The 24,904-nt window shown below is 35.2% G+C and overlaps 2 protein-coding genes across 2 annotated transcripts in view; one reads left to right on the top strand and one right to left on the bottom strand.

The window, feature by feature from the left end:
- Window positions 1-12,212, bottom strand: part of LOC119838879 (leucine-rich repeat serine/threonine-protein kinase 1) — a 75,813-nt gene extending 63,601 nt beyond the window's left edge. The window contains exons 1-3 of the mRNA XM_038365022.1: window positions 12,031-12,212; window positions 9,914-10,105; window positions 9,278-9,443 (exon numbers count right to left, since the gene is read on the bottom strand). Coding sequence (XP_038220950.1) covers window positions 9,278-9,443; window positions 9,914-10,105; window positions 12,031-12,081 — 409 coding nt within the window. The 5' untranslated portion in view covers window positions 12,082-12,212. The remainder of the gene's footprint in view (window positions 1-9,277; window positions 9,444-9,913; window positions 10,106-12,030) is intronic.
- Window positions 12,213-15,461: 3,249 nt separating this feature from the next.
- On the top strand, window positions 15,462-24,647 carry LOC119838865 (translation initiation factor eIF-2B subunit beta). Its single transcript, XM_038365006.1, has 10 exons — window positions 15,462-15,673; window positions 16,415-16,501; window positions 17,238-17,370; window positions 18,305-18,421; window positions 19,160-19,336; window positions 20,354-20,449; window positions 21,101-21,199; window positions 22,069-22,169; window positions 23,080-23,166; window positions 24,541-24,647. Exons 1-10 carry the CDS (start codon window positions 15,588-15,590, stop codon window positions 24,611-24,613), a joined length of 1,056 nt encoding a protein of 351 aa, XP_038220934.1. The 5' UTR covers window positions 15,462-15,587; the 3' UTR covers window positions 24,614-24,647.
- Window positions 24,648-24,904: the final 257 nt, after the last annotated feature.

Genomic DNA, 24,904 nt, shown 5'->3' with positions numbered 1-24,904 from the left:
AAAACATACCCATCAAAATCCGTTGTGTAGTTTTAAAGATCTAAGCATGCATACATACAGACGCGGGAAGCGACTTTGCTTTGGTTTCACCCGCGTAAGTCCATATCCCGTGGGAATATCAGGATAAAAAGTTTCCTATGGGTTATTCTAGTTGTCTAGCTGACTACGTACCAAATTTCCTAGCAATCGGTTCAGTAGTCTTTGCGTGAAAGAGCAACAAACACACACACATCCTTATAAACTTTCGCATTTACAATATTAGTAGGAGCAGGATTAGTAGGAAGTAGGAACGAAGTAGGATTATAGTAGTGATTAAACGTATCGTGCTGTCTAATTTATACGCGTTTTAATAATAAAATACATTAACATTGCTTTATTCAAGCAATTTGCGCTGTAGGGAAGAGGTTCTATTATCAAATAAAAAAAAAATATACAAGGATTGGAAAGTGTCTAGGGATTTCCTGGATGGATAAAAAAGGCTGCTGATAATGTTAAGTATTGGATCATAACTGTTTAATTATTAAAATTACAGGAATAGTACGAAGAGGCTGCAGACCGAGATGCAAAAAACTTTTTCACCCATCCAAATTATGACCGTGCCAACCGTTGCCTAGCCTGTATTATTGTTACAGCATCAACAGACAGACACAGAAGGCTGACCACATACTTGTCCACAAAGAAAATCGATCAGTGAAACAGATGTATATCATCTGTCCCATACCCCACTCTAAGTCCCTATGTACCCTACACGGTACTTAATTTTTATCATTTCTAGGACAATGCGTGGCTACATTACAAATAACAACCTAAATCACGTCATATTAAACTATTTAAATGTATAGTGCGAGCGCCTCCTAACAAAAAGTACTCGTAGTATTTTCTTGTGTTTGATTTTACGCGAGTATTATACGTTTAGAAATAAGGCTCCCCGTGACCACGCTCGCTGTAGTGTTCGAAATGTCGGGTTGATAATATAATGAATAAATCGCATTAAAAGTCCGTTTAAAAGTATTTTAATTCTAAAAAGTGCTCTTTATCAGTACACTATCGTAATCGTTCTGATTGTGAAAATCCAAGGTATGAAAATAGATGATGAAAATTGTCATCATGAAAATTTAATAATAAGAGCGCGGTCTTATTATTAAATTTTCATGATGGGCTAAGATGCGGGCTGCAGCTAATTTATTTATAGAACTCTGAAATTATAATAAAACAAGTATGCTTTTATTTTACATATTAACAGTTTAACCTACACAGTTTAACCAATATTATGCCTTTATTCTACTAATTGAAATAAAAGCTCTGTTTAATTTGTGCATGCTGTGTTAACCTTTAATTATTTTTTACTCATTCGCAAGAATATTTGACATAATATACTATTTATACTTAAAAATCACTGTAAACAAATGTTGGTTGACTCAATAAATAAATAAAATAAATACATAACATTACCCTTTAAGCGAAAGAAAAAAAAACATTTCATTAATATTAATACAATCGAATAAATCTGTCGCTTTGTCGATCTGTTCACATGATTGCAATTAAGTTCATACAAGAACTAATAAAACTATCATTATTATTTTTAACGGCTATAAAGCTAAAAATTTTAAATGTTACTTATCTAAATTTCTAACTCCCTAAGATACCGTCCTGAAAATCGTAACAAGCCCTCGCACTATAAAGCAATAATAACTCCTAAAACATATGTTAATTAAAGTGAAATCGATTTATCGGTTTGCATCATAATGCAGTTTTTAATTACAAATAACGTGTTTTGTTATTAATGATGTATCGACGATCGTCTGTTTACCCGACTGCGACAGAACGAGGGTTATGTTTTTCGAGTGTACGTATGTGTGTATTTCGTTTGGCGCACCCTAGAGTCTTAAACGATTGTCGGATTTTTATGTAACACAGTTTTCAAAATAATAATTCAGTGATAGCGTTAAGGTTAAGCCCTAGGTTATATACCTTCTAACAGGTTGCACAGCACATGCATTTGGTAGGTCGGTCGGTCGGTGCCGAAGGGGTCGCGGACGTATTTTAATCAGCTCCCGTGGCCCCTTCACTCAAGTGGCTAGACGGAACACAGTGGGATTTTGGTCGGTAAGAATCCGACATAACCCACGGCTCCATTCCCGGGGGCCGTGGGTATCTATGCAAGATTTCCCCCCCATAATAAAAAAAAAAAATAAAAAAAATAAAAAAAAAAAAAAAGAAAAAAAAAAAAGAAAAAAAGGTCGGTCGGTCGGTCGAAACAGTATAAAAAACAATAGGGCACCCTTGGGAGAATTACTAATCTTACTTCTTACTATCCTATCCTACTAATCCTACTTATATTATAAATGCGAAAGTTTGTAAGGATGTGTGTGTGTTTGTTGCTACTACTGAACCGATTGCAATGAAATTTGGTACGTACACAGCTGGACACCTGAAATAACGTATAGGCAACTTTTTATCCCGATATTCCTATGGGATACGGACTAACGCGGGTGAAACCACGGGGTGCAGCTAGTATATATATAAATAGACACTCTCGTTTCTATTTATAACTCATGAACGGCTAAACCGATTTGGATGAAATTTAGTACATAGATAGTTTGAGACACGAGAAAGGACATGGAATAGATTTTATCCCGGAAATTTCACGGCAACGAGAGTTATACGAGGTATACCCTCGGTCCGTCTATCATATCCTTCCACTACGCGGGCGAAGCCCCGGCGGAGAGTTAGTTAATTACAACGTCCCTGGAGAGGAAGGGACTGGAGTTATCAAGCAACAAAAACTAAAAAAGGTAACGGGGAGACATAAAAAAATACTTCAGAGAAATTCAGTATTTTCCGACAAAGAAAATTCACAGTTCCACAAAAAAAAACATGTTTTTCACGAATTAACAATGTTAGAAAATTTAAATATATTCAATTTTGTTATCCAACCTTTTTCTTTATTCAGATAAATATCTATATTATTGTGAGAACCGAGACCCAAACTTTAAGATATGATGTCATTCATATCAAAGGTTGTCAGGGGTCACATGGAACAGCTGAGTTCTGCGACGACAGTATACCTTCATAAAGATAACACACGAGCAATTTGTAATGCATCGTTATATTTACATACTAGTTGTAGCCCGCGGCGTCACACGCGCGGTACTCGGTTAAAAAGTAGCCTATGTCCTAATCTATCATTGTAACAAGTTGCATACAGATACGATAAGCTGTTTTCGCGTCAAAGAATAACCAAATACATACATCCATCCGTCCATTTATTTACAATATATATTACTAGCTTTCCGTCCCCGGCTTTGCCCGCGTGAAATTCGGTTATATCGCTTTCATCTCCCTATTTCAAGTCCTTTTACCCTTTTTTCTTTCTATGTCCTTTCCCAAGTTCAGTTCTACCTTCATACAAAATGACATCAAAATTGGTTCAGTGGTTAAGGCGTGAAAACGTAACAAACAGACAGACAGACAGAGTTACTTTCGCATTTATAATAGCACGAATTAATGTATTCGTAGTAACGCTAAAATTAACGGTAAACGATTTTTTTGCAGTTTAAATTAAGAGCTTAGTTTACATTTGAATTCGGTTCATGATTTATTCATTATCTATTCATAATTAGTGTTTTTCGTGCGTATTTAAGAGTCTTCGCTTTATATATAACTAGCTGCGCCCCGCGGTTTCACCCGCGTGAGCAATATCAGGATAAAAAGTTGCCTATTTATCGGGTTATTCCAGTTGTCCAGCTGTCTACGTACCAAATTTCATTGCAATCGGTTCAGTAGTTTTTGCGTGAAAGAGCAACAAATGCACACACATCCTTACAAACTTTCGCATTTATAATATTAGTAGGATAGGATAGTAAGATGTAATCTTAATTGTCTGTTAGGTCAAGGGCCTGACACAAAGTTTTTGTAGAAGATAAATTATATAAAGTGCTTCCGGTTATCTTACTAGTGACTCATTACGACCCATATAACTATTTATCTAAAATTATATTATAAAGAGGCGACCTCTGTGTTTTTGTATGTATGTTTGTATCGTTTTTCCACAAAAACCACTGGACCGATTTAAAAAATTCGTTCTGTATTAGATAGCTGCATCTTTACTGAGTGTCATAGAATATATAATATGTACCACGGGATAAGCAGGTCCGGGATAAGCCAGGACTAGTAGTAATAGAGACTTTATGAAAATTTCATGAGAATCGATCCAGTCGTTTCATAGGAGTATGGAAACGAACATTGTGACACGAGAATTTTATTTATTAGATTTGTAATCCGCCAGTGAATTTGTCTCTTCTCCACGCCTAAGCCCTTGAAACGATTTAGATGAAATTTGATACAAAGATAGCGTGAGACCTAAAAAAGGACATATGATATTTTTTGTCCCGGAAATCCCGTGGGAGCACGAACTATGCGAGTTTTACTTTGACTACGCGAGCGAAGTCGCGGCCGGAAAGCTAGTATTTGCATACATACTTATTAAGTTAAATTAAGCTTAGTTACATAACTTAACTAAACGGAACATAGTCTTAACAAGTTCTCCGCAACCTCAGGGTTAGGCATAATACCTACTTTACTAGTTATCCATTTAAATATTTATTCATCCAGTTGAATATATTTAAATATTATAAAATATATAAAACTTCTCATTTCCACGTTTCATCCATTCAAACGCAACAATTTCACATAATCATCATCATCATCAGTCAATTAACGTTCCCACAGCTGGGATACACCTTCTGTGAGGGTTCAGGCCAAAAACCACCACGCTGGCCAAGTGCGAGTTAGAAGAGGACACATATCACAAACTTTTTGATACAACGACGTGCCGCTTTCCTCACTATATTCTACATCACCGTTTCGAGCCTTGGTGATGACACAAACGTGCATACAAAATTGAAAAATCTATTTATTTCCGCTACCGAATCTCCGACCTGCTGTTACGTGTCCGAGCTTCTAACCACTGAGCTATCACGTCTCTTCACACAAATTCACAACTCGGTAAATCTCTAAGCGACAAAACCATATAAATAAAGCTATATATAAAATTCCACATATAACACCGTACGAGCACACAAAACCCGACTGACCACAATAATTCTCCTATATTCAAATTGGAATCACCCACGGATCGTTAACATGATCGTTTCGAGATGAAAACACATTATCTAAATTGAATTATCATCGAACGTCGAGACGTGCGGCCGACACCGCGCCGGCGAGTCAACTGGAGCATTAAAAATTAATGACGCGCGATAGGATTGCTATGTTGCTAACTTAATTCTCCCATTAAATTATGTCATAGCGGGCAATCGAGTTGGGTGGTTCGCCTGATCGTAAGCGATCACCACCGCCCACGAACATTTGCAGAGATATAGCGCCATATACAACAATAATTATTGGCCTGAACCCTCATAGGAGGCCTGTGTCCCAGCAGTGGGAACATATATGGGCTGATGATGATGATGATACAACAATATAGGATTTAGGACTTCCATATTGCGTGTAGTGGTCAGTGGAATAAAAAACGTGTGTTTCTATTAATCGAAGTATGTACTATGCAAAGATTTATATACAACTAGCTGCACGCCCCGGCTCCGCTCGGGTTGTCATTCATCGTAATTAAAATTATTTAAACTATCCTATCTCTCAAGTTGCATCGAACTGCACATAGTGTGCAAATTTTATTATAGTCGGTTAAGTGGTTTAGGAGTCCATTGAGGACAAACATTGTGCTAGGAGATTTATATATATTAAGATTGAAATATTATTGAACCTTTTCAATTCTATCCATACAACCTTTACCAGACTCGCGTTGATATGCACTGTAAATTAAATTTAGCACCTCTACTTAGTCCTGTTATAATTACTATTGTATGCATTGAAATTAATAGCATATATACTAGCGCCACTCGGTATTTCCTTGTACTACATGTAATATGTTATCTGTGGAGTTTAAATAAAGTTAGTCTGTGTCAAACACTTCCTGCGTATTTATTAAGTCCAACAGCACGCCAACCACTCTACCCGCGAGACGGCAAGTTTCCAATAAATACGGGACCTTTTACATCCGGGCAACATTTGTTTATTAAACGGACGACAAAACAGCATAGCATTAACTCGATGCGACCGCGTGACGTCTAAAGGTAACAGGTTATTGAAGTAAACAAATGTTTTAATGGGTTTTAGGGTTCCTCACATATCGTAGAATTATTCTATCCATAGTGATAATATAAAGCTGACGAGTATGTTTGTTTGTTCGCGCCAATCTTAGGAACTACTGGACCGATTTAAAAAAAATTATTGGATTTTTACGGGATCCATGAATGCTATATGCTTCACATGTACAGCTAGTTAATAAATTAAGTCCCGTGTCCACTAGTGGGGTATGGGGCAGATGATAGTAATTTGTTTCACTGATCGATTTACTTTATTGTAGCCCGGTTGCCTCGCTCGCCCACTATGCCCTACTTGGTAAGGTTTACGATATGTGGTAGGTAACTATTTGGTAATCAACGGTTAAGTCGTTTATCAATAACAACTAGTTTATTAGTTTTTGCATTTGCGTCTACTTTTTGAATTTAACAATGATTTATGTTAATAAAAAAAATCATGTTTAGGGTACGTATATATACGAGTATATAGTATAAATTGGTAATTAATAAATAATTATTTTACACCAAAAAAAAAAAAAACACAAAAAATCCAGTCGAATTGACAACCTACTATTTTTTAAAGTCGGTTGAAAAAAAATAATACAGTCGTATTAAATTGATAACCTCTTCTTTTAAAGTCGGTTAAAAATATCATTCTACACTCCTCTTCAATATTAACTACTACATACGCCAAATTTTCATCAAAGGGGGTACGAAGTTTCTGCTTTACTTATCAATATATAGGCAGATACACTAGCTATTCGCCCGCGGCTTCGCGTGCGCAGTTAATGGAAAATCCGATGGGAATGATAAGTCCGAGGCCACTTTATATAAGTAGCCTTTTAACTATATCCAACAATAAATATTATTACATTAAATCGCTCCGTTGCGACGCGAGGGATAGACAAACAAACAAATACATTTTTGCACTTATTACATTAGCAAGGATTACAAAGGATTATTTATAACTAGCGACCCGCCCCGGCTTCGCACGGCTGATACTAAATACACTACGGAAAAACTGTGAACGTCGTATGTAAAAACATACTGCAGCCCCGGCCTGTACCGCCGCAAACGCTACGTCCCGGAATTATAACTCCTACTATCCAGTAACAGTTTTGTCATTGAAACGGGCAGTCTGCCTTAAAATAAATCCAAGAGCTTTATATGCATTATGACATAAATCAATTATATGGTTATTAAAACTTAAGGTGCGATCGAATAATACGCCTAGATCCCGAATCGAATTCTCCCTAGCTAGATTATTTAGTTTTAGGTAAAATAATCATTGATTTAAAAGTTAGAACGAAATATTTTAGGTCAGGTCAGAAAAACAGGAATATCAAAATAAAATTAAAACAAACATTTCTGTATAAAATACAGCACACAATTTATTACATCCTACTTTTAATCCTACTATCCTACTTCCTACTAATATTATAAATGCGAAAGTTTGTAAGGATGTGTGTGTGTTTGTTGCTCTTTCACGCAAAAACCGCTGAACCGATTGCAATGAAATTTGGTACGTAGACAGCTGGACAACTGGAATAACATATAGGCAACTTTTAATCCCGATATTCCTACGGGATACAGACTTACGCGGGTGAAACCGCGGGGTGCAGCTAGTCTGCAATATCTTCGAAAATATTAATTTAAATCTTGTGCTATATAAAGGACCATATAGATCTATATTAAATCAACAATGTATTTAAGCTATTTAATTGAATAAGAATTAATGCTGTATTGGTTAAAATCGCTTCGAAAATTAGCCATTACTAGCTGCGCCCCGCGGTTTCACCCGCGTAAGTCCGTATCCCGTAGGAATATCGGGATAAAAAGTTGCCTATATGTTATTCCAGTTGTCCAGCTACGTACCAAATTGCAAATCTCATTGCAATCGGTTCAGCATTTTTTGCGTGAAAAAGCAACAAACACACACACATCCTTACAAACTTTTGCATTTATAATATTAGTAAGATAAGATAAGAAGTAGGATAGGATAGGAAGGATAGAAGAATGTGATACTGTGATATTTTATGAAATAGCGAGAAATTACCCATTAATAATACCTATACATCCAACACGTGTAAACCCGGTTAAATTATAATGGATGTGATGGATGTGAAGATATTTTAAGACCCCCTCTCGAAAAAAAGAAGCAGCGAGCGGAATTAATAACAGTGGGGTCTAATTACACTTGCTCTCATGATGACCTTGTCATAGGCTTATCTTATATCTTTAAACGAGCAATTATTGTATGTAATTGGAATCTCGTATATATAATCGGCTCCAACGATTTTCATAAAATTTAGTATATAGGGGGTTTCGGGGGCGATAAATCGATCTAGCTAGGAATCTATTTTAGAAAATGTCATATTCGTGTTTTATCGACTTAAACTTACTTTTTTAACAAATAAGAGGCGTTCGAGTAGTCCCAATTTATTATGACTCTTCCTGACATCTATTGGCGAATAATAATACTTAAATATAATTTCCAAAAAACACAATTTATAAAAAAAAAAAAAAAAAAAATACCGACCAAATCTCGGTCATTCAGGTACTTATGTTTAATCGAACCACTTGGTAGTATCGTATTACCACGCCTTTCTGTATGTTTAAATAGAGCAAAATCATTTTAGAAACTCACATTATAAACTTTTGAATGAATTGAACATTAGAAGAAAAGGAATAGCTTAGATTTACGACTGATTCGCGGATTTTAAACGTGATTTATTCATCTACATTTTAAAGTAATAAAATAAAGCTGAAAAGTTTGTTTATACGCACTTATCTCAGTTACTAGTGGGCTGATTTCAATTTTTTCTTTGATTATGTGTGTAATCCCTGTGTGCTATAGGCCATTTTATATGTACCACGGGCCAAACCGGGGCGGACAACTATTTATGTACATTATATGTCCCGTCGGCCATTTTGAATCTTAAATTTAACAATGTATATTATTACATACATACACTTAACATCGATAAAGATACTAATCCACATTAACCAAAAATCTCGAGAACAAAATGATGATTAATAAAACTTCCAAACATATAAATACTGAAAAAACAAAGTAATAACTTGTTATCAGCAAAATATCAATAGACAACGCTGACCTCTCGCATCCCGCAGCACGTTCGCAGCGTGTCTATGCCGCGATCGTTCGGCCAGCGTCAGCGCGCTGTCCCCGGCCGCTGTAAGTGTTGTGATGTCAGCGCCCGCTGACAACAGCGCTGTGACGTTCTCAGCGTGGCCGCATTCCGCCGCGACGTGTAACGCTGTCTGTTCACAGTGCGGACGTTTGATTTGAAATATAGTATAGGTATTAAGGCCGCCGACAGGGTTTTGATTGAAGTGACCGCTGACAACAGGGTTGTGACGTTCACAGCTTGGCCGCAATTGGCATCTTTCTATTTTGATAAAAAAAATGCACTTTCGCATTTATAGTATCTACACTTATATTATAAAGAAGAAGATTTTGTTTTCTTTTTGTATTTTTGTTGGTTTGCTTGTTTGTAATGGAGAAACTCAACTGGACCGATTTTAAAAATTCTTTCACCATTCGAAAGCTGTGCAACTTCGCTGAATGACAGAGGCAAAATATGTACCACGTGCGAAGCCGGAGCGAACTGCTTGTTGAATATTTTAAATGTATAAAGTTAAAGCCATATTAAGATTTTTTGTGTTTTCATTTTGTACAACTACCACAATCACTCTGCAAATATTTTATTAAAATCGTCTTAAATCCAAACCTTCCCACCGGTATCCTCATCAGACCTAGCATTAACGTCCACGCCAGCAGCACACAACGCCGGCAGACACCTGCTGCGCTCAGCGAGCGCTGCAGCGTGCAGTGCGGTGCGACAGTGCTCGTCCCTCGCGTCCACGTCAGCTCCGCTGGCCAATAGCTCTTGGACCAGCTCGAGGTTATCCCATAATGCCGCCTGTGGATATGTATGTGGTACCAGTTAAGCTCATGGTCAAAAGATATTATCACCAATAAGGCATGGGAATTAATCACAGCGAAAAGTACCCTATGTCACTCTTTAGCCATCATCACCATTCATAATATTCGTATTATAAAAATGCTCTATTGCAATATGAACGAAAGGCAAATAAAAAAGCTTTTTTATTATAATTTAAAAAGAAGTTAATTCAGAAACACCAGTGTAAGCTAATGGTTCCAATTGGGTTTGAACCAGTTTTGAGGTAAAGTAAAATAAAAAGGAAAAAAAGTAGGAATATATTTCCTTCTCCTCGCCCCTTCCCAGTCCATTCCTTGTTTCCAGTCATCAATCCTCTCCTTATCAATTATCCCTTAAAAGCAGTCAGCGCATTCTCAGAGGTCTGAGCCTGTGCGAATGTTCATGGGCGGTGGTATTCGTTTTCCATCAGGCGAACCACCAGCTCAGTTGCCCGCTATGACATTAAAAAAATATATATATATTTATGTATCTGCAAAATATTATGATAATTTATTCCTGCGCTACAAGAATTGGATGAATCCACGGACAGAAGAAAGTGTTTTTGTTCAATTACAATTGTACATAAGCTATTGTCTAGTATCATCAAAATGGGTCAAGTAGTTTCACATGAAAGTATAACAAACATACATTCTTACATACTATCCTACTAATATTATATCCTACTTTCTATCCTATCTTACTAATATTATAAATGCGAAAATTTGTAAGGATGTGTGTGTAGAAATTAAAACTTTTTAACGGATTTTAAACGCGATTTATTCATTATATTATTAACCCGATGTTTCGAACACTTTACAGCGAGTGTGGTCACGGGGAGACTTTAATTTCTAAATGTATAATACTCGCGTAAAATCAAACGCAAGAAAATACTAGGATGTGTGTATGTTTGTTACTCTTTCATGCAAAAACTACTAACAGATTTTAAAGCGATTTATTCATTATATTTATTTAACCCAACAGGCATGGTCTCTGGGATCTTACATGTCTTGAAGATCTTACAAAAATTGTTGTTTGTGAACTACCTCCACCTATTTCTCCATAATTGGTATGTTGAGTATTTTTCCAGATGTTGGGTATTGGCTGATAGTGTCTTCTAGTCTTTTGGTATGTCTGACGTGGGGTTTTAAATTCTTGATACACGGAACCCAGGTGTTGGATTCTTCGAACCATCTCTATTGAAATTTGGAGATCTACTTTCAATAGCCTCACATAGTGGTTGGCCAAATCGTAAGAAAAGTCGAGTTAAAATATATAATGAATAAATCACATTTAAAAATCTATTAAAAAGTCTTAATTTCTAAATACCTATCTAATTTTCTATCCTGAATAATATTTAAAATAAGCAAGTAACTCTTGTCTGTAGGTATGTCAATTTAAATAACATATGATCCCTGAGTACCTATGTATTTACCAAAGGGCAAAGCCATTGTGGTTCCTTAGTTATATATATTTAACAAAAATAACATATAAAAAAGACAGTTTCTATATTTAATTTATTTTTGGTATGTTTTGTTTTGAAAATAAATTTACATAAATATATTGTTTTAATCCATAGCTTAGATCCTAAACTTTCCACTTAGAAGTATTTTACTTCTTATGAAAAAAAAAATTGAATGTCATTTGTAATGAATAAAAACATTTTGATAAAAAATTTAAGATTTGTATACCAATGAGGAAATAGCTTTCATTTTATTATTTAAATAAAAAAAATACTCCTTAGTCCTGAACATAATCTACATATAATTCTTGGGAGTATTTATTTAATATCAAACACAATGACAATATGGTATAATGAATCAGATGGAATTGCGAAATACCCCCACTATTGTTCTGTAACGGAGATACTTTCAAATTCATATAAAACTATGTATTTAATAACATACCTGATGCAACAATCGACCCTGGAAGTGTTCTTCGTCTGGGGAAAGGTCCATTGTCACCTACTAACACAATACTTTAGTTTTATCCAACATTTCCGGCTACATGAATCGGTGGAGCGTTGCAGCTATATAATACGCAAAAAATAATATTCAAGGAGGTTTTGTGAAAGAAACAGTTTATATACTTTTGTATTTAGTGTGAGGGTAACAGATGAAGCTTTGATAACTAGCTTTTTTACAGAAGTTATTAGAAAATTTATTATTTTTAAATTCAAGTCAATAATATCGATTTGAATAGCTAAGTTAATGACAAATGCTGTCAAAGGTGACAGTTTTCAGATGTTTTCGTTCGGATATTTTATATAGTATGGCTTGCATTTAATTAAAAGAAAATAAATGATTATTTTGTGACTAGTAAACAATTAATGGAGAGAACGCACAATAACGACATAGCCCATGGATACATATTATGGCTTTATAAAATATATTCACAAGTTTGACATTTGTTTACCCACTTTGATTGTAATTTTACGAAATACCCACACAAACATAATTTTTTAACGTGATTTTAAAAACATCGTTGCCGTACACAATTATACACATAGTATGTGAATTATATAATTATTAAAATAAATAAAACTACTTTCAAATATGTCGCGCTTGAGTATAGAAGAGTGGCAGCGAAAGAAATGGTATTTAGCAAGAAAGCTATTCCAAGATGAACCAAGTAAGTTTAGACCATATTTCAGATATGTTTCTTAAACACGACAATATTAAGTCTGCATCTGCATGTTTCCACTATAATTACCTACCACTACTAGATATCGTTAGAAGGATCAACCTCCCCACCTCCTCCACCCACTCCCCGAAATGTTGCTATTCTTATCAAAGGAAAATATCTATTTTTTTTTTATATTTTTCCTAAAAACGAAAGGGGTGCACTTTGTCGTTTAAATTTCATAAACTTCCTCCGCAACTAATCTCCGACAACGCCAATTATAGCTAAAATTATCACAGTAATATTGTAAATGTGAAAGTTTGTTTGTTTGGATGTTTGTCCGTCAATCACACTTTTACTACTGAACGGATTTTGATGAAGTTTTGTATGCAGACAGGGTATGAGCTAACTTGGGTGATGGAATGCTTTTTATCCCAATTAAATGCTCCCCTGGGACAATACAGGAATCTTGATATCCGAGCGGAGCGGTCTAGCATATCATATAGTAATGCGAAGGTATAGATACATATGAAAAAACAAAGAATAACAGAATTAATGAAAGCAAATCAATTGAATTTCAGCTTTATCTCCTATACCAGAATTACGTGAGCCACATACCAGATCTGACTCCACTGAAAGTTTACCAGAACTTAATGTTGAAGTGGTACCTAAAAGAAAAGATGTCGATGAATCAGATGAGTTTTATCAAGAGTTAGAGAAAACAATGAAAGAAATTATATCGTCAGATCAAAGAGGCTATAATGCCTCGATAACTGGTGGCATTGACAAAGAACCAGTAGAATTAAATGCAATTGAAGAAAAAAGTTCTCCAGAAACGTATGCCATCCAATGCTTATATAATTCTGATAATGTTATTATGGAAAGATCTTCAGGAGCCCACAGTCGTGAAGACAACGAAGAATTAAGCGTGATAGATGAAAACGATACATCAGGGTCAAATAAATCGCGTTCGTCAAATTCTGATGCGCGTGATTATCAAGGTTGTCAGGATGACATAATACCAGCAGTTAGTTCTCCTGTTAGGTCTAGATCGCCATCTAATGAATTTCATAAACTTGCTAGCACTGAAGGTATGAAAAAACACACACTTTTGATATTAAAGTTTAAACAGTACAATTGTGTACAGTTATGTAATCTACGCTTAGCTTTGGGTTAGACATACCCGCATAAATAATATGTATAATGTAAAATTGTAAATTAAATAAATTTATTGCTAGTAGCATAGTAATATTATGGAATGTATAGATCTGTTTTTATTAATAAGATTACTTTATTTCAGATGCAAGTGAAAATAAATCTAATGGCGACCCACTGTCTTATCCAGACATCATGCGAAAGAATAAATGTTCCCTTCGTACTACTGACGTATACAAACACTTAAGTGAACATTCCTCTACTGGTTATCCAAATTCATTAAGCTTTGCTGCTTCAGAACTATCAATGTATTCGAGTGATGCTTCAGAAGTAAGCGTAGAACCTCTTATGTGTTCTACTCCGAAAATTTTGTTATCGGAAAAGGGAATAAAACGAAAACACATTTCGAATGCATCTTCATCGAAAGTTAAGAAAAGCAAGACTGCTCAGACAAGCTTTTCGGACAATGATGAGAATTATTGTAGTAATTTTTGGAATAACTTGTTTGTTGGCAAACCTATTATATACAATTTGTGCTCGTGTAATAATCACATATGTGTGTAATATTGGATTTCAACATCCTAATAAGATTTTAAATTTTAAAAGATTGCAGATGAATTTTTAATCATGTGTTCTACTATTTTGTTTAAATTTATCCATAAGATATATTTTTTTAATGTTTTGTAGTACTTACTACGTAAAAAAGTATTGCAATTTTAGATTACATATTAATTTTATAATATTTGAAAATATTTAGTTGTTCATTAATCTTCATATAATAAAAACGTATGATTCGAATCATTACTAAGTTTAATTGACGAAATAAAGTGTATTTATTTGTGAAAATATTTTTTTTACATCTGTTTCTTTTTTTCTCTTTGTTAATGGCTTAACCCAACAGAATCTAATCCAAAGAGTAGTATAATAATAGGGTAATCTAAGAAATTATAAGGTGCTTTTTGAGGGGTGCTAATTTTGTATCACCTGAAAAGGCTTCTAAGTTTTAACTGTTACAGAAATGTATGTCATGTGAATGACCTTTAATTGTAAAAGCTCTTTGCTCATACAATGTTAGTTTTCTAGTAGTTATTACTCACAAAATATACAATTTTCTTATAATATGCGATATACTACTGCGCTTTTATTTTTTCCTTAACGCCACGCAAAGAACTAACTCATATTGTTAGTAATAAAACATTAAAAATTGAGTTCTTATGAGATAGAACAACACTGTCGAAATCGAGGATACAAATAGAGGATACAAAAAAAGAGAGGATATTATATAGGAGATACGTTATATGAGAAGATCCATAAAAATTCATATTGGAGTAAAATAGGAAAGTTGCTTTTTATTAGTTTACTAATACACTAGACGTTTTTAAGATACGATTATTTCAACATTAGCATATAACACACTATACCATAGTAAAAGGTGCTTTGTTGGTTTTAATTAATTCGACCCCGTATTATTATACAACTCTTTGAAATCGACTATCCGATAATATTGATTACTCACATTTGATACTCTTAAAGAAAAGTAGTTTCTGTCAATGGTGTGGCAATCAAACTGTCAAGTGTCAATCTAATAACAAAATATTACGTATATTGAAGGTTATGTTTTGATATTTTTGGAGGAAACGTTTCTATTTTGTTAAATAATTATAACCATCTCAGATTCTAAGTAAAAATGCCACCTTTAGAAGGGAATGTCCAGGATCTGGATGAAAAAAGCATCGAAAATATTGTGAAATTCGTATCAGATATTAGGACAGGGTAAGTAACAGGTTTAATTTTTATAACCTTCCTCGTTATATTTTAAAACTATTCCTTTAACATTTATAAAGAATCGATTATAAGAAGATGATAATAAATTAGGGAACTTGTAGACTTTTTTATATCCAATTCAAAATTAGTATAAAGTAATGATGTGCCAAGAATAATAAAAAATTGGTCCATTGTTATGGAAATATTGTTGTTTTTAGGAATTAAAGTTATTTGCATAGAAATTAAGACAAAACAAAATCCAAATTAATATAAAGTGAATGAAATGAAAAACTGAGTGGCTACCTCATTTAGCTCCACTTTATATCTCCTTTTTCGTAGTGTTTTATGTATTAATTGGATTGTTTTTTTTTGTATTTTTTTTTTTATCTAATTATATAACAATTTGCTAGGTAAAGTAAATGATTGCCAAACCAAATAAAGCTTATTTACTGGCTACTAGTTTGTGTTGCCCTAAGATGAAAAGTAAGTGAAGTCCCATGGCCCCTACAGCAGATGATATACATCTGTTTCACTGATCAATTTTCTTTATTGACAAGTAGGTGATCAGCCTTCTGTACTCTGACTGATTGAGATATTTTTTTGTGCATCCCTACCAGGAATCAAATGAAAACAAACTATATATGTATTATTAATTAATAATATATATATATATATATATATATATTAATTAGACATTTTCTTTAGGATATCCATAAGACCAGTAACTAATCAACAACAAAATTTAAACAGAAAATTGCAGGGCTCCAACAAGATAGCAGTGGCTACTGTAACACTATTGGAGCAAATAATCACAGAGGCGTCCAACACAAGTGCATTGTAAGTTCTTAGAGATTATTGAAGTGAAACTTCTTTAAAATTGTTGTGATTTCAAACCTGATGCAACGGAAATAATGACAGTTAAGAGACACAAATAGAAAAATGTGTAGAATGAAGCCGGCTAAGAATGAGACAGAAATATACATACTATTTTATATATAGTTACCACTTTTTTTTAATTTATGAAAGGGAAGCATTTGACCACGATCTCGCCTGATGGTAAGCTGAAATGTAGTCTCAGATGGAGTGCGCTTCCCCAGAAGGTACCTGGTTACAACTAAGACATTTCTGGATTGATTATAATAAAAATTGCCTAAAGTGCAAGTCAGAATCAATATCAGGATGAATAGATTATTCTGATTCTTTTCCTTCATGTTAAAGCTAACATCCACCATGCGATTCAGTTTTTATTATAAATAGTAATTTTTCATTTGTTTTTGTTAAGATTTGATAAAGGGCTATTAAATAATCTACTTAAAATATATGAACTGACGCTGTCTACCATCCTACTTCCAACTAATATTATAAATGTGAAAGTTTGTGAGTATGGATATATGTGTATGTGTTTGTTTGTTACTCTTTCACGCAAAAACGAGGAACTGCTGGTCTGATTTCAAGAGTTCTCTCAGTATTAAATAGCCTATTTAATATGGAAGGTAGTAGACTATATATTTACTACGGGCGAAGCCGGGGCTAACCGCTGGTATTAATATACAGATCTTCCCCATAATTTCAGATCGCTTGTGAACGCAGTGCGCGGGACGGGCCGCCGTTTGGCCAAAGCGCTCCCGCAAGAATTGATAGCTGCTAACATGGTGCGTCGCGTCTTGCGCGCCATTCGCGACGAGCAGAGGGCACTAGCTAACCAGGTAACGGGACGTCTGTTAATTACGCGAGACCCCTTCTGCCCCTCTCCCCGCCGGGAGATTAAGTGAGATTCACCTCGACCTTGAATTCTCCACGTAATAAATGGATGCTCCCCATTGTGATTATGTGGGTTTGCAGTTGTAAAATGGGGGGAGGAGGGTAATTTGTTTCGGTATTTATTTTTTTTATTGTGGAGAAACTGCTAAACCAGGTCTTTCAGGACTTTCTTCTATCTGCAGTGGCGTAGCTATCATAGGGCCAGGTGGTGCAGTGCACCAGGGCCCCGGAGCTCAGGGGGCCCTCTAACCTCAGCTTTGAAAGAGGGGAGGTTGGAAGGGGGCCCGATTCTTTCTCTATGCACCAGGGCCCTTGTCCCTCTAGCTACGCCACTGTCTATCTGTCTTTATGCTTAGGGAATATTGTGTGGACGCACGATTTGAGAAGACGAGTGATGTCTATCCAGATAAATAGAAAAAAAAAAAAATTTAACACACGCAACAGATCGTAATAGAAAACAGCATACAATAAATCAGAAAAGAAAAAAATCGTAATGAGTGGCTAGACTAAATAATTAAATCTCGCGGTAAAAGAGATGTCTCTTCTATGTTTTTACCCATAACTTTTTTATATTGCAATATATATTTTCTGCATACAAGGTTACAGGAGGAGAAATTTTTATTGTAATTAACAATGTTCTTAGCTGTACCATGGGAAAATTATGTTATATTTCTCTATACATATAAGCCTGATTGCGTACTCCCATAAAACATCAGAAGAACAGGGGAATAATTAGGTTTTACTAGACGATCGTACCGGTTCAGCCCGGATATTCCTCCGGGATATGGACTAACGCGGATGAAACCACGGGGCACAGCTAGTTTACCAATAATGATAAATAAAAAACATCCGTACATAAATATTCTGATAATATTCCAGAGCAGCGAATATTCTGGGGAATCTCTCCAGCGCCTGGTGTTGGCGGCGTCAAGTAGAAGAGCGACTCTACCATCAAATCATGACCTTAGGGAGCCCATAAGGGACCATATAGCTGAAGTAAGGGATTATTTTTATCTTTATTTATTTCTTTTAATGTGACCATTTATTTGAAAGTATTCAGTAGAATTGTATATTGATGGAACCATATTGTTATATTGAATTAAATAAAGATTACATTCAGTAGTTTTTGAGTTCATCGATTACATAAAAACATTCATTTATATATATTGTATATACCTAAAGTAAAAAATAATAAACAATAAAAATAGTGAGACAATTTAGTTGGTTCTATCATCAACTCATGTTTGTTTAATTCTAACTAAGTACCTGGATGACCGAGCTTTGCTCGGTTTAACTTCGTGTTTTTAAGTTAGTTTGTTTATAATCGTTTTTTTCCAAGATCGTTTAGGCATTTTTAAGTGAACACGTGCATTAAGAAGACACAAAACAATATAAACAATTAGTCTAACCTTAAAGCAATGAGTGTCATTGACTTCGTTACTTAACAACGCCATTTGCTGGAACTTTAATTATTCACCAAAAAATAGTATTATTATTCGCCAATAGATGTCAGGAATAGTCGCTAAGTTTAAGTCGATAAAACACGAATATGACATTTTCTAAAAAAGATTCCTAGCTAGATCGATTTATCGCCCCCGAAACCCCCTATATACTAAATTTCACGAAAATCGTTGTAGCCGATTTCGAGATTCCAATTATATATATATATATATATATATATATATACACAAGAATTGCTCGTTTAAAGGTATAAGATAAAATACTATTTTCCAGCTGTTGGCCGAATTGGAGTCCAGCACCTCGTCAATTTGCGGTCAGGCCAAAGAGCACATACACGCTGACGAAGTCATACTCACGTACGGGGCGAGTGCTCTCGTGGAGAAGTTCCTGAAGTCCTCGGGGACGAGTAAGGTGAAGCTGGTGGTGGTTGAGGGGCCGCAGGTTGCGGAGGTACGTATGGACGGACGAAAGGAAATCGTGTATTGCACTTTTTCAAACGGTTCATCATCATCAGCACATTCATGTTCCCACTGCTGGGACACAGGACTCTTATGTGGGTTCAGGCTATAATCCACCACGCTGGCCAAGTCCGGGTGGGCAGATGTCACATATCGTCGAAGTTTTGATTTTTGGACATGCCGATTCGAAAAGCAGTTTCTACAGAGAAAAGCCAGCAAGAATTTCTATAGTTGGTCTTTTATTATTTTAAATTATCGTATAAATTTTTCATTTTAATTCTACATACAGTACATAACAAAGATGCCAAAGAACTGTCCTGTGGTACTTAAGCGACAACATTCCATGGATTGTCATCTTCCTTATATCATTAATGCTATAGTAGGCTCTCTGAACTAATACATTTTTAATGTAGTTTTTGAATTTAGCATTACTCAACGATTTTATACTATGAGTCATTCTGTTGTAGAAGCATATACCTTGTCCCATAAATGATTTTTTTTTACTTTACTGAGCTGGAAAAAAGACATTTAAATTTTATTTCTGTTCCTTGTTTCATAACAATGTCTATCTCCTACTTTTGTATGTAAGTCGATGTTTACGTGTAAAATGTTATTTATTAATTATATACTGTGACGGTACAGTAAGGATACCAGTACTCATGTAGAGATGGCTTAATGAGTTCCCCGTAGATAAATTATATATAGAGTGTATGACCCTTTTGTAATGATGGTAATAGCCTATATAGATTATATAATATACTAGATGCGTCCCGGCGGTTTCACCCGCGTAAGTCCGTATCCCGTAGGAATATCGGGTTAAAAAGTTACCTATGTGTTATTCCAGCTGTTCAGGTATCTACATACCAAATTTCATTGCAATCAGTTCCGTAGTTTTTGCGTGAAATAGTAACAAACATACACACAAGTACATCCATCCTCACAAACTTTCGCATTTATAATACTTATAGTTAGTTGGATAGGATTATGGTAAATGATTATCGTTCATCAGTCTGCAGCAATGGCGGCGCGTCTGAGCACGCTCGGTGTGAACGTGACGTACGTGAATGGCGCCGTTGTCGGTGCGCTGATGCCGAGAGTTAATAAGGTGACGTGTTTGTTTTTTTTTTTTGTTCGTGTCTATGGTTGTTCATTTTCAGTCAGCTTAGAAAAAAATAAAAAATTAAATTTAAATTCGTTCTTTCTATAAGTAGGCTAAAGATATAAACCATCTTTCTCATCATACGAAGCTATTTGAGACACCGTTTGGGTTTTCATCAAACATATATAAAAACACTCGTACATAAGTCACCTTAATACAAACAAAAAAACTAAATTAAAATCAATGCATCCGTTCGGGAGTTATGATATGCCACAGACAGACAGACAAACAAGTCAAACCTATAACACCCCTCTTTTTGTGTCGGGGGTTTAAAAGGAGGAGCTTATCAATTCGAGTATTTTTTTTTTTTTGCTTTGATATCCTGTAGCTTTCGTTTGGGTCAGCCGATTTTGATGTTTGATTATTTTGTTATTTGAAAGCTGGCCGGGTGGTCCTATTTAAATTTGTTCCAATTCTTGCGAGTTGTTCAATTTGTTGATAATAAATTTCATCAAAATCGTTTCGGCGGTTTGGGCGTAAAGATAAGACAGACTAGAGTTTTTTTTTCGCGTTTAAAATATCAAGTAGGAATGCTGCAATTATTTCTTATCTTTATTTTATCTTTATTCATTATCTTTATTTATCTCCTCTTTTTAGGTTGTGGTGGGGGTGAGGGCGGCGCTCGCGGGAGGTGCCGTATTAGGGGAGGGGGGGCTGTTAGCTGTCACCACAGCTGCGAGGCATTATAGTGTACCGGTTGGTGATATTTTTACTTTTGTAAAGAAAAAAAAACAGTCAGTCTCCCCGTGACCACGCTCGCTGTAAAGTGTTCGAAACGTCGGGTTAATAATATAATGAATAAATCGCGTTTAAAATCCGTTAAAAAGTTTTTAATTTCTAAATGTATAATACTCGCGTATAACCAAACACAAGAAAATGCTAAGAAATAAAATGTCATTTTTATTTTATGACATGAGTTAAACATTTTTTTAAAATTAATTACTAAAACCTTCGTGGTGTCTTTTATTCGGTACTGTTTTATATATATTTTTTTTTTTGTTAATTAGTCAACACTGCGCGTAAATGCTAGTAGCACTGGTGCACCTTTGTGTGGAAATATATGCTTAATTTTTAGTTTTATAGCATTGAAATACTTTATCGATTCGGGTGGCCGTGAGGTTTGGCGTTGCTTCGGTCGTTTAGCAAAAAGACACGGATTCGAACCTGCCTCGTGATATTTTTTACCTATTCTTTAAAAATATCTCATTGACGAAATATTCTGTTATATATGAGATCGTCTTAATGTTATTTTCTATTTAATCTAAATTGTAATTAGTTATTAAGGATGTTTGTAACAATAAAATTGTCGTAAGCAAAATGTTTTAAGGCTAAATCAGAAAACTAAATGTAGGCGTCATGTGCACTACCACTCCTTTTTCTCTGCTTTGCGGTTGTCTGGAAGAGATCGCTTGCAAGCGATAAGACCACCTTCTGTACTTTTTTTTTCACATTATATCCATTGTATTGTTCCTTCTTTGTGGACAATAAAGAATTTTTATTATTAAAATTATTATATCTTCAAATTAACGCGAAGCGTACCTTATGTGTTAATTCATGTATTACAGGTTGTGGCTCTGGCGCCACTGTACAAGCTGTCGCCGCTGCACTCGTGTGACCACACCCACTTCAACGCTTTGGCCCCACCATACACCGCCCTACCCTACATGTGAGTATTGGAAAATGCTAGCTCTCCGCCCCGACTTCGCCCGTGTTACATATGTATATAACCTGTGTCACTCGACGATGACGCAGCTTTCAAATGGTCGAGGAATTTTTGAAATCAGTTCAGTGATTTTGCGTGAGAACGTTACAAACATACGAAAATACAAACGTTTCCTCTTTGTTATATTAGTGTAGATTATTATTATTGCCAACAATAGACCAACTTTTGATGTAACACGGGAGGTACCACCTATCATACAAAATCTACAGCACAGAGTTCTGAGTTAACAAACACAAAATTACATTCCAATTGAAAGAAGAAGAAGAAAGAAAATACATTTATTTATATAAGGTAAAAAAAAATAAAAAAATATAAAAAAAAAATGATCTAATTTACAACACACTAAATAAACCTCATATAAACGGGAGATCCACTCAGTGTAAAAGAGTCTAAGCCCATTAAAGGAACTTAGACTCTCCACTGATTTTCAGTGGACACCACATTGACCCCCTGACAGTGGCAGCGTACATCTAAGAATAAGAATAACAAAAAATATATATAAATATATATTAATATTAAAAAATAAGTACAGTAATATAAAATAATGCATAATTTAATATAAATACCCAATTTACAATAATTAAATATAAATATAAACGAATAGACAATACCAATACCAGTATGATACATAAATAAATAAATTAAGCCTAAAAACTACAGCAATTGCGAGCCTCCTTGTTTATTGAACTCGCTCAAAACAATCTAATGGTGATAGAATTTTTGAAATTGATCCTGTAGTTTTTGAGTTTATCCATTACAAACAAATAAGCAAACAGAAATAAAAAGTCTTCCTCTTTATAATATTAGTGTACATATAAATTGATTATATAATTATTATTTTTTTTACACACAGGAGCGGGGAGAGCGCCGTGACGCAGGTCTTCGCGCCCATGTACGACTTCGTGCCCCACGACCATGTGACACTGTTTGTCACTAACTTGTAAGTGATCATTTCAACTTCAAGTTTTAATATTGTGAATGTGAAAGTTTGTACGTTTGGATGTTTGACCGTCGATCACGCTGAAACTACTGAACGGATTTTGATGGAATTTGCTACACAGACAGAGTTTGAGCCGACTTGGGTGATAGGATACGTTTTATTCCGATTAAATGCCCCCTTGGGATATAACAGGAATCTCGATATCCGGGCGGAGACGGGACGAGCGTCTAGTGTTATATATGTATTACGCTCAAAGACCGAAATAGGTGATTGAACGAACGAACGAATGAACGAGTGAACGAGTGAACGAAATACCACGGCGCGTTACGACTTAAATAATGTGTATCTATAGTACTAGTGATGTCAAGAGGAAACTTTCGTATTTTTTTTTTGACGTGCACAAACTGCTGGACCGATTTCGAAAAATATTTCACCATTTGAAAGCTGAAACTTCACTGAGTGTCATAGGCTATATATGTACCACGGGCGAAGCCGAAGTGAACAGCTAGTGTATATATAAAGCAGAAAAGTTTGTTTGTTTCCTCTTAAAATCTTATATATAAAATTCTCGTGTCACCATTTTAGTTACCAAACCCCCTCGAAACGGCTGGACCGATTTTTATGAAATTTTGTGTGCATATCGGGCATGTCTGAGAATCCGCCAACATCTATTTTTCATACCCCTAAATGATGAGAGTAAGGCAGAACAGCGTTTACTGGCTTCTGCTTGAAATATAATAATGTAATAATGTTGCTTACATGGAAGATGTTATGAGGTGGGGTGAAATTATTGTTTTAATACGTTTTTATTAGCTTCTCGTGTATGGTAGTATATAAATTACTTGTTTAGACTAGATTTTGACCGATTTTAAACTGACAGACTTAATTCAAACTTTGCACACTAATCAAGGATCGGTGACAATGCAATAAATTCATTTTTTTTATGTCATCGTTGGCAATGGAGTTGTTGGGTCGCCTGATGGTAAGCGCTACCACCGCCCATGGACTTTTGAAGAGGCGTAAGGTCCATTGCAGATTTTACGCTTCTACAAATGGATTGCCGGCTTCAAATTGGAAAGGGTTTAACAAAGGATTGACGAGAGGAATAAAGGAAAGGAAGGGAGGCGTAAGGAAAATGATATGGCCCACCGGCCCCCCATTCACCGAACGAAACACGCAGTATGCTCTTTCACTCCGGTCTTCTGTGGGGGTACTTCCCAGGTGCGAGTCGGCCCAATTCGTGCAGAAGCGTGCTCGAATACCGCATATGTTTCATGAGTTTATATCATTATCCTGACTAAAATCGCCACGATTAAATTATAAGAGTGTTCTGGTAGTCTTTTTTATTTAATATTTTTTACTATTATGTTTCAGAGGAGGCAGCTCCCCGTCTTACATTTATCGTCTGCTGTCAGAGTTGTATGATCCAAATGATTATCAAATTTAAATGTAAACCTTGTAAATAAAATAAATATATAGTATGTGTGTTGTTTTATTTTAAAAGTTCTTTACTTATATTATTATACTAGCTGCGCCTCGCGGTTTCACCCGCGTAAGTCCGTATCCCGTAGGAGATCAAAAGTTGCCTATATGTTATTCCAGTTGTTCAGCTGTCTACGTACCAAATTTCATTGCAATCGGTTCAGTAGTTTTCACGTGAAAGAGCAACAAACACACACACGTCCTTATAAACTTTCGCATTTATAATATGAGTAGGATTAGTTCCTACTAATATTAT

Source organism: Zerene cesonia, unplaced genomic scaffold (genome assembly GCF_012273895.1).
Source record: "Zerene cesonia ecotype Mississippi unplaced genomic scaffold, Zerene_cesonia_1.1 Zces_u006, whole genome shotgun sequence".
Lineage (NCBI taxonomy): Eukaryota > Metazoa > Arthropoda > Insecta > Lepidoptera > Pieridae > Zerene > Zerene cesonia.
This window is presented reverse-complemented; position numbering and strand designations above follow the sequence as displayed.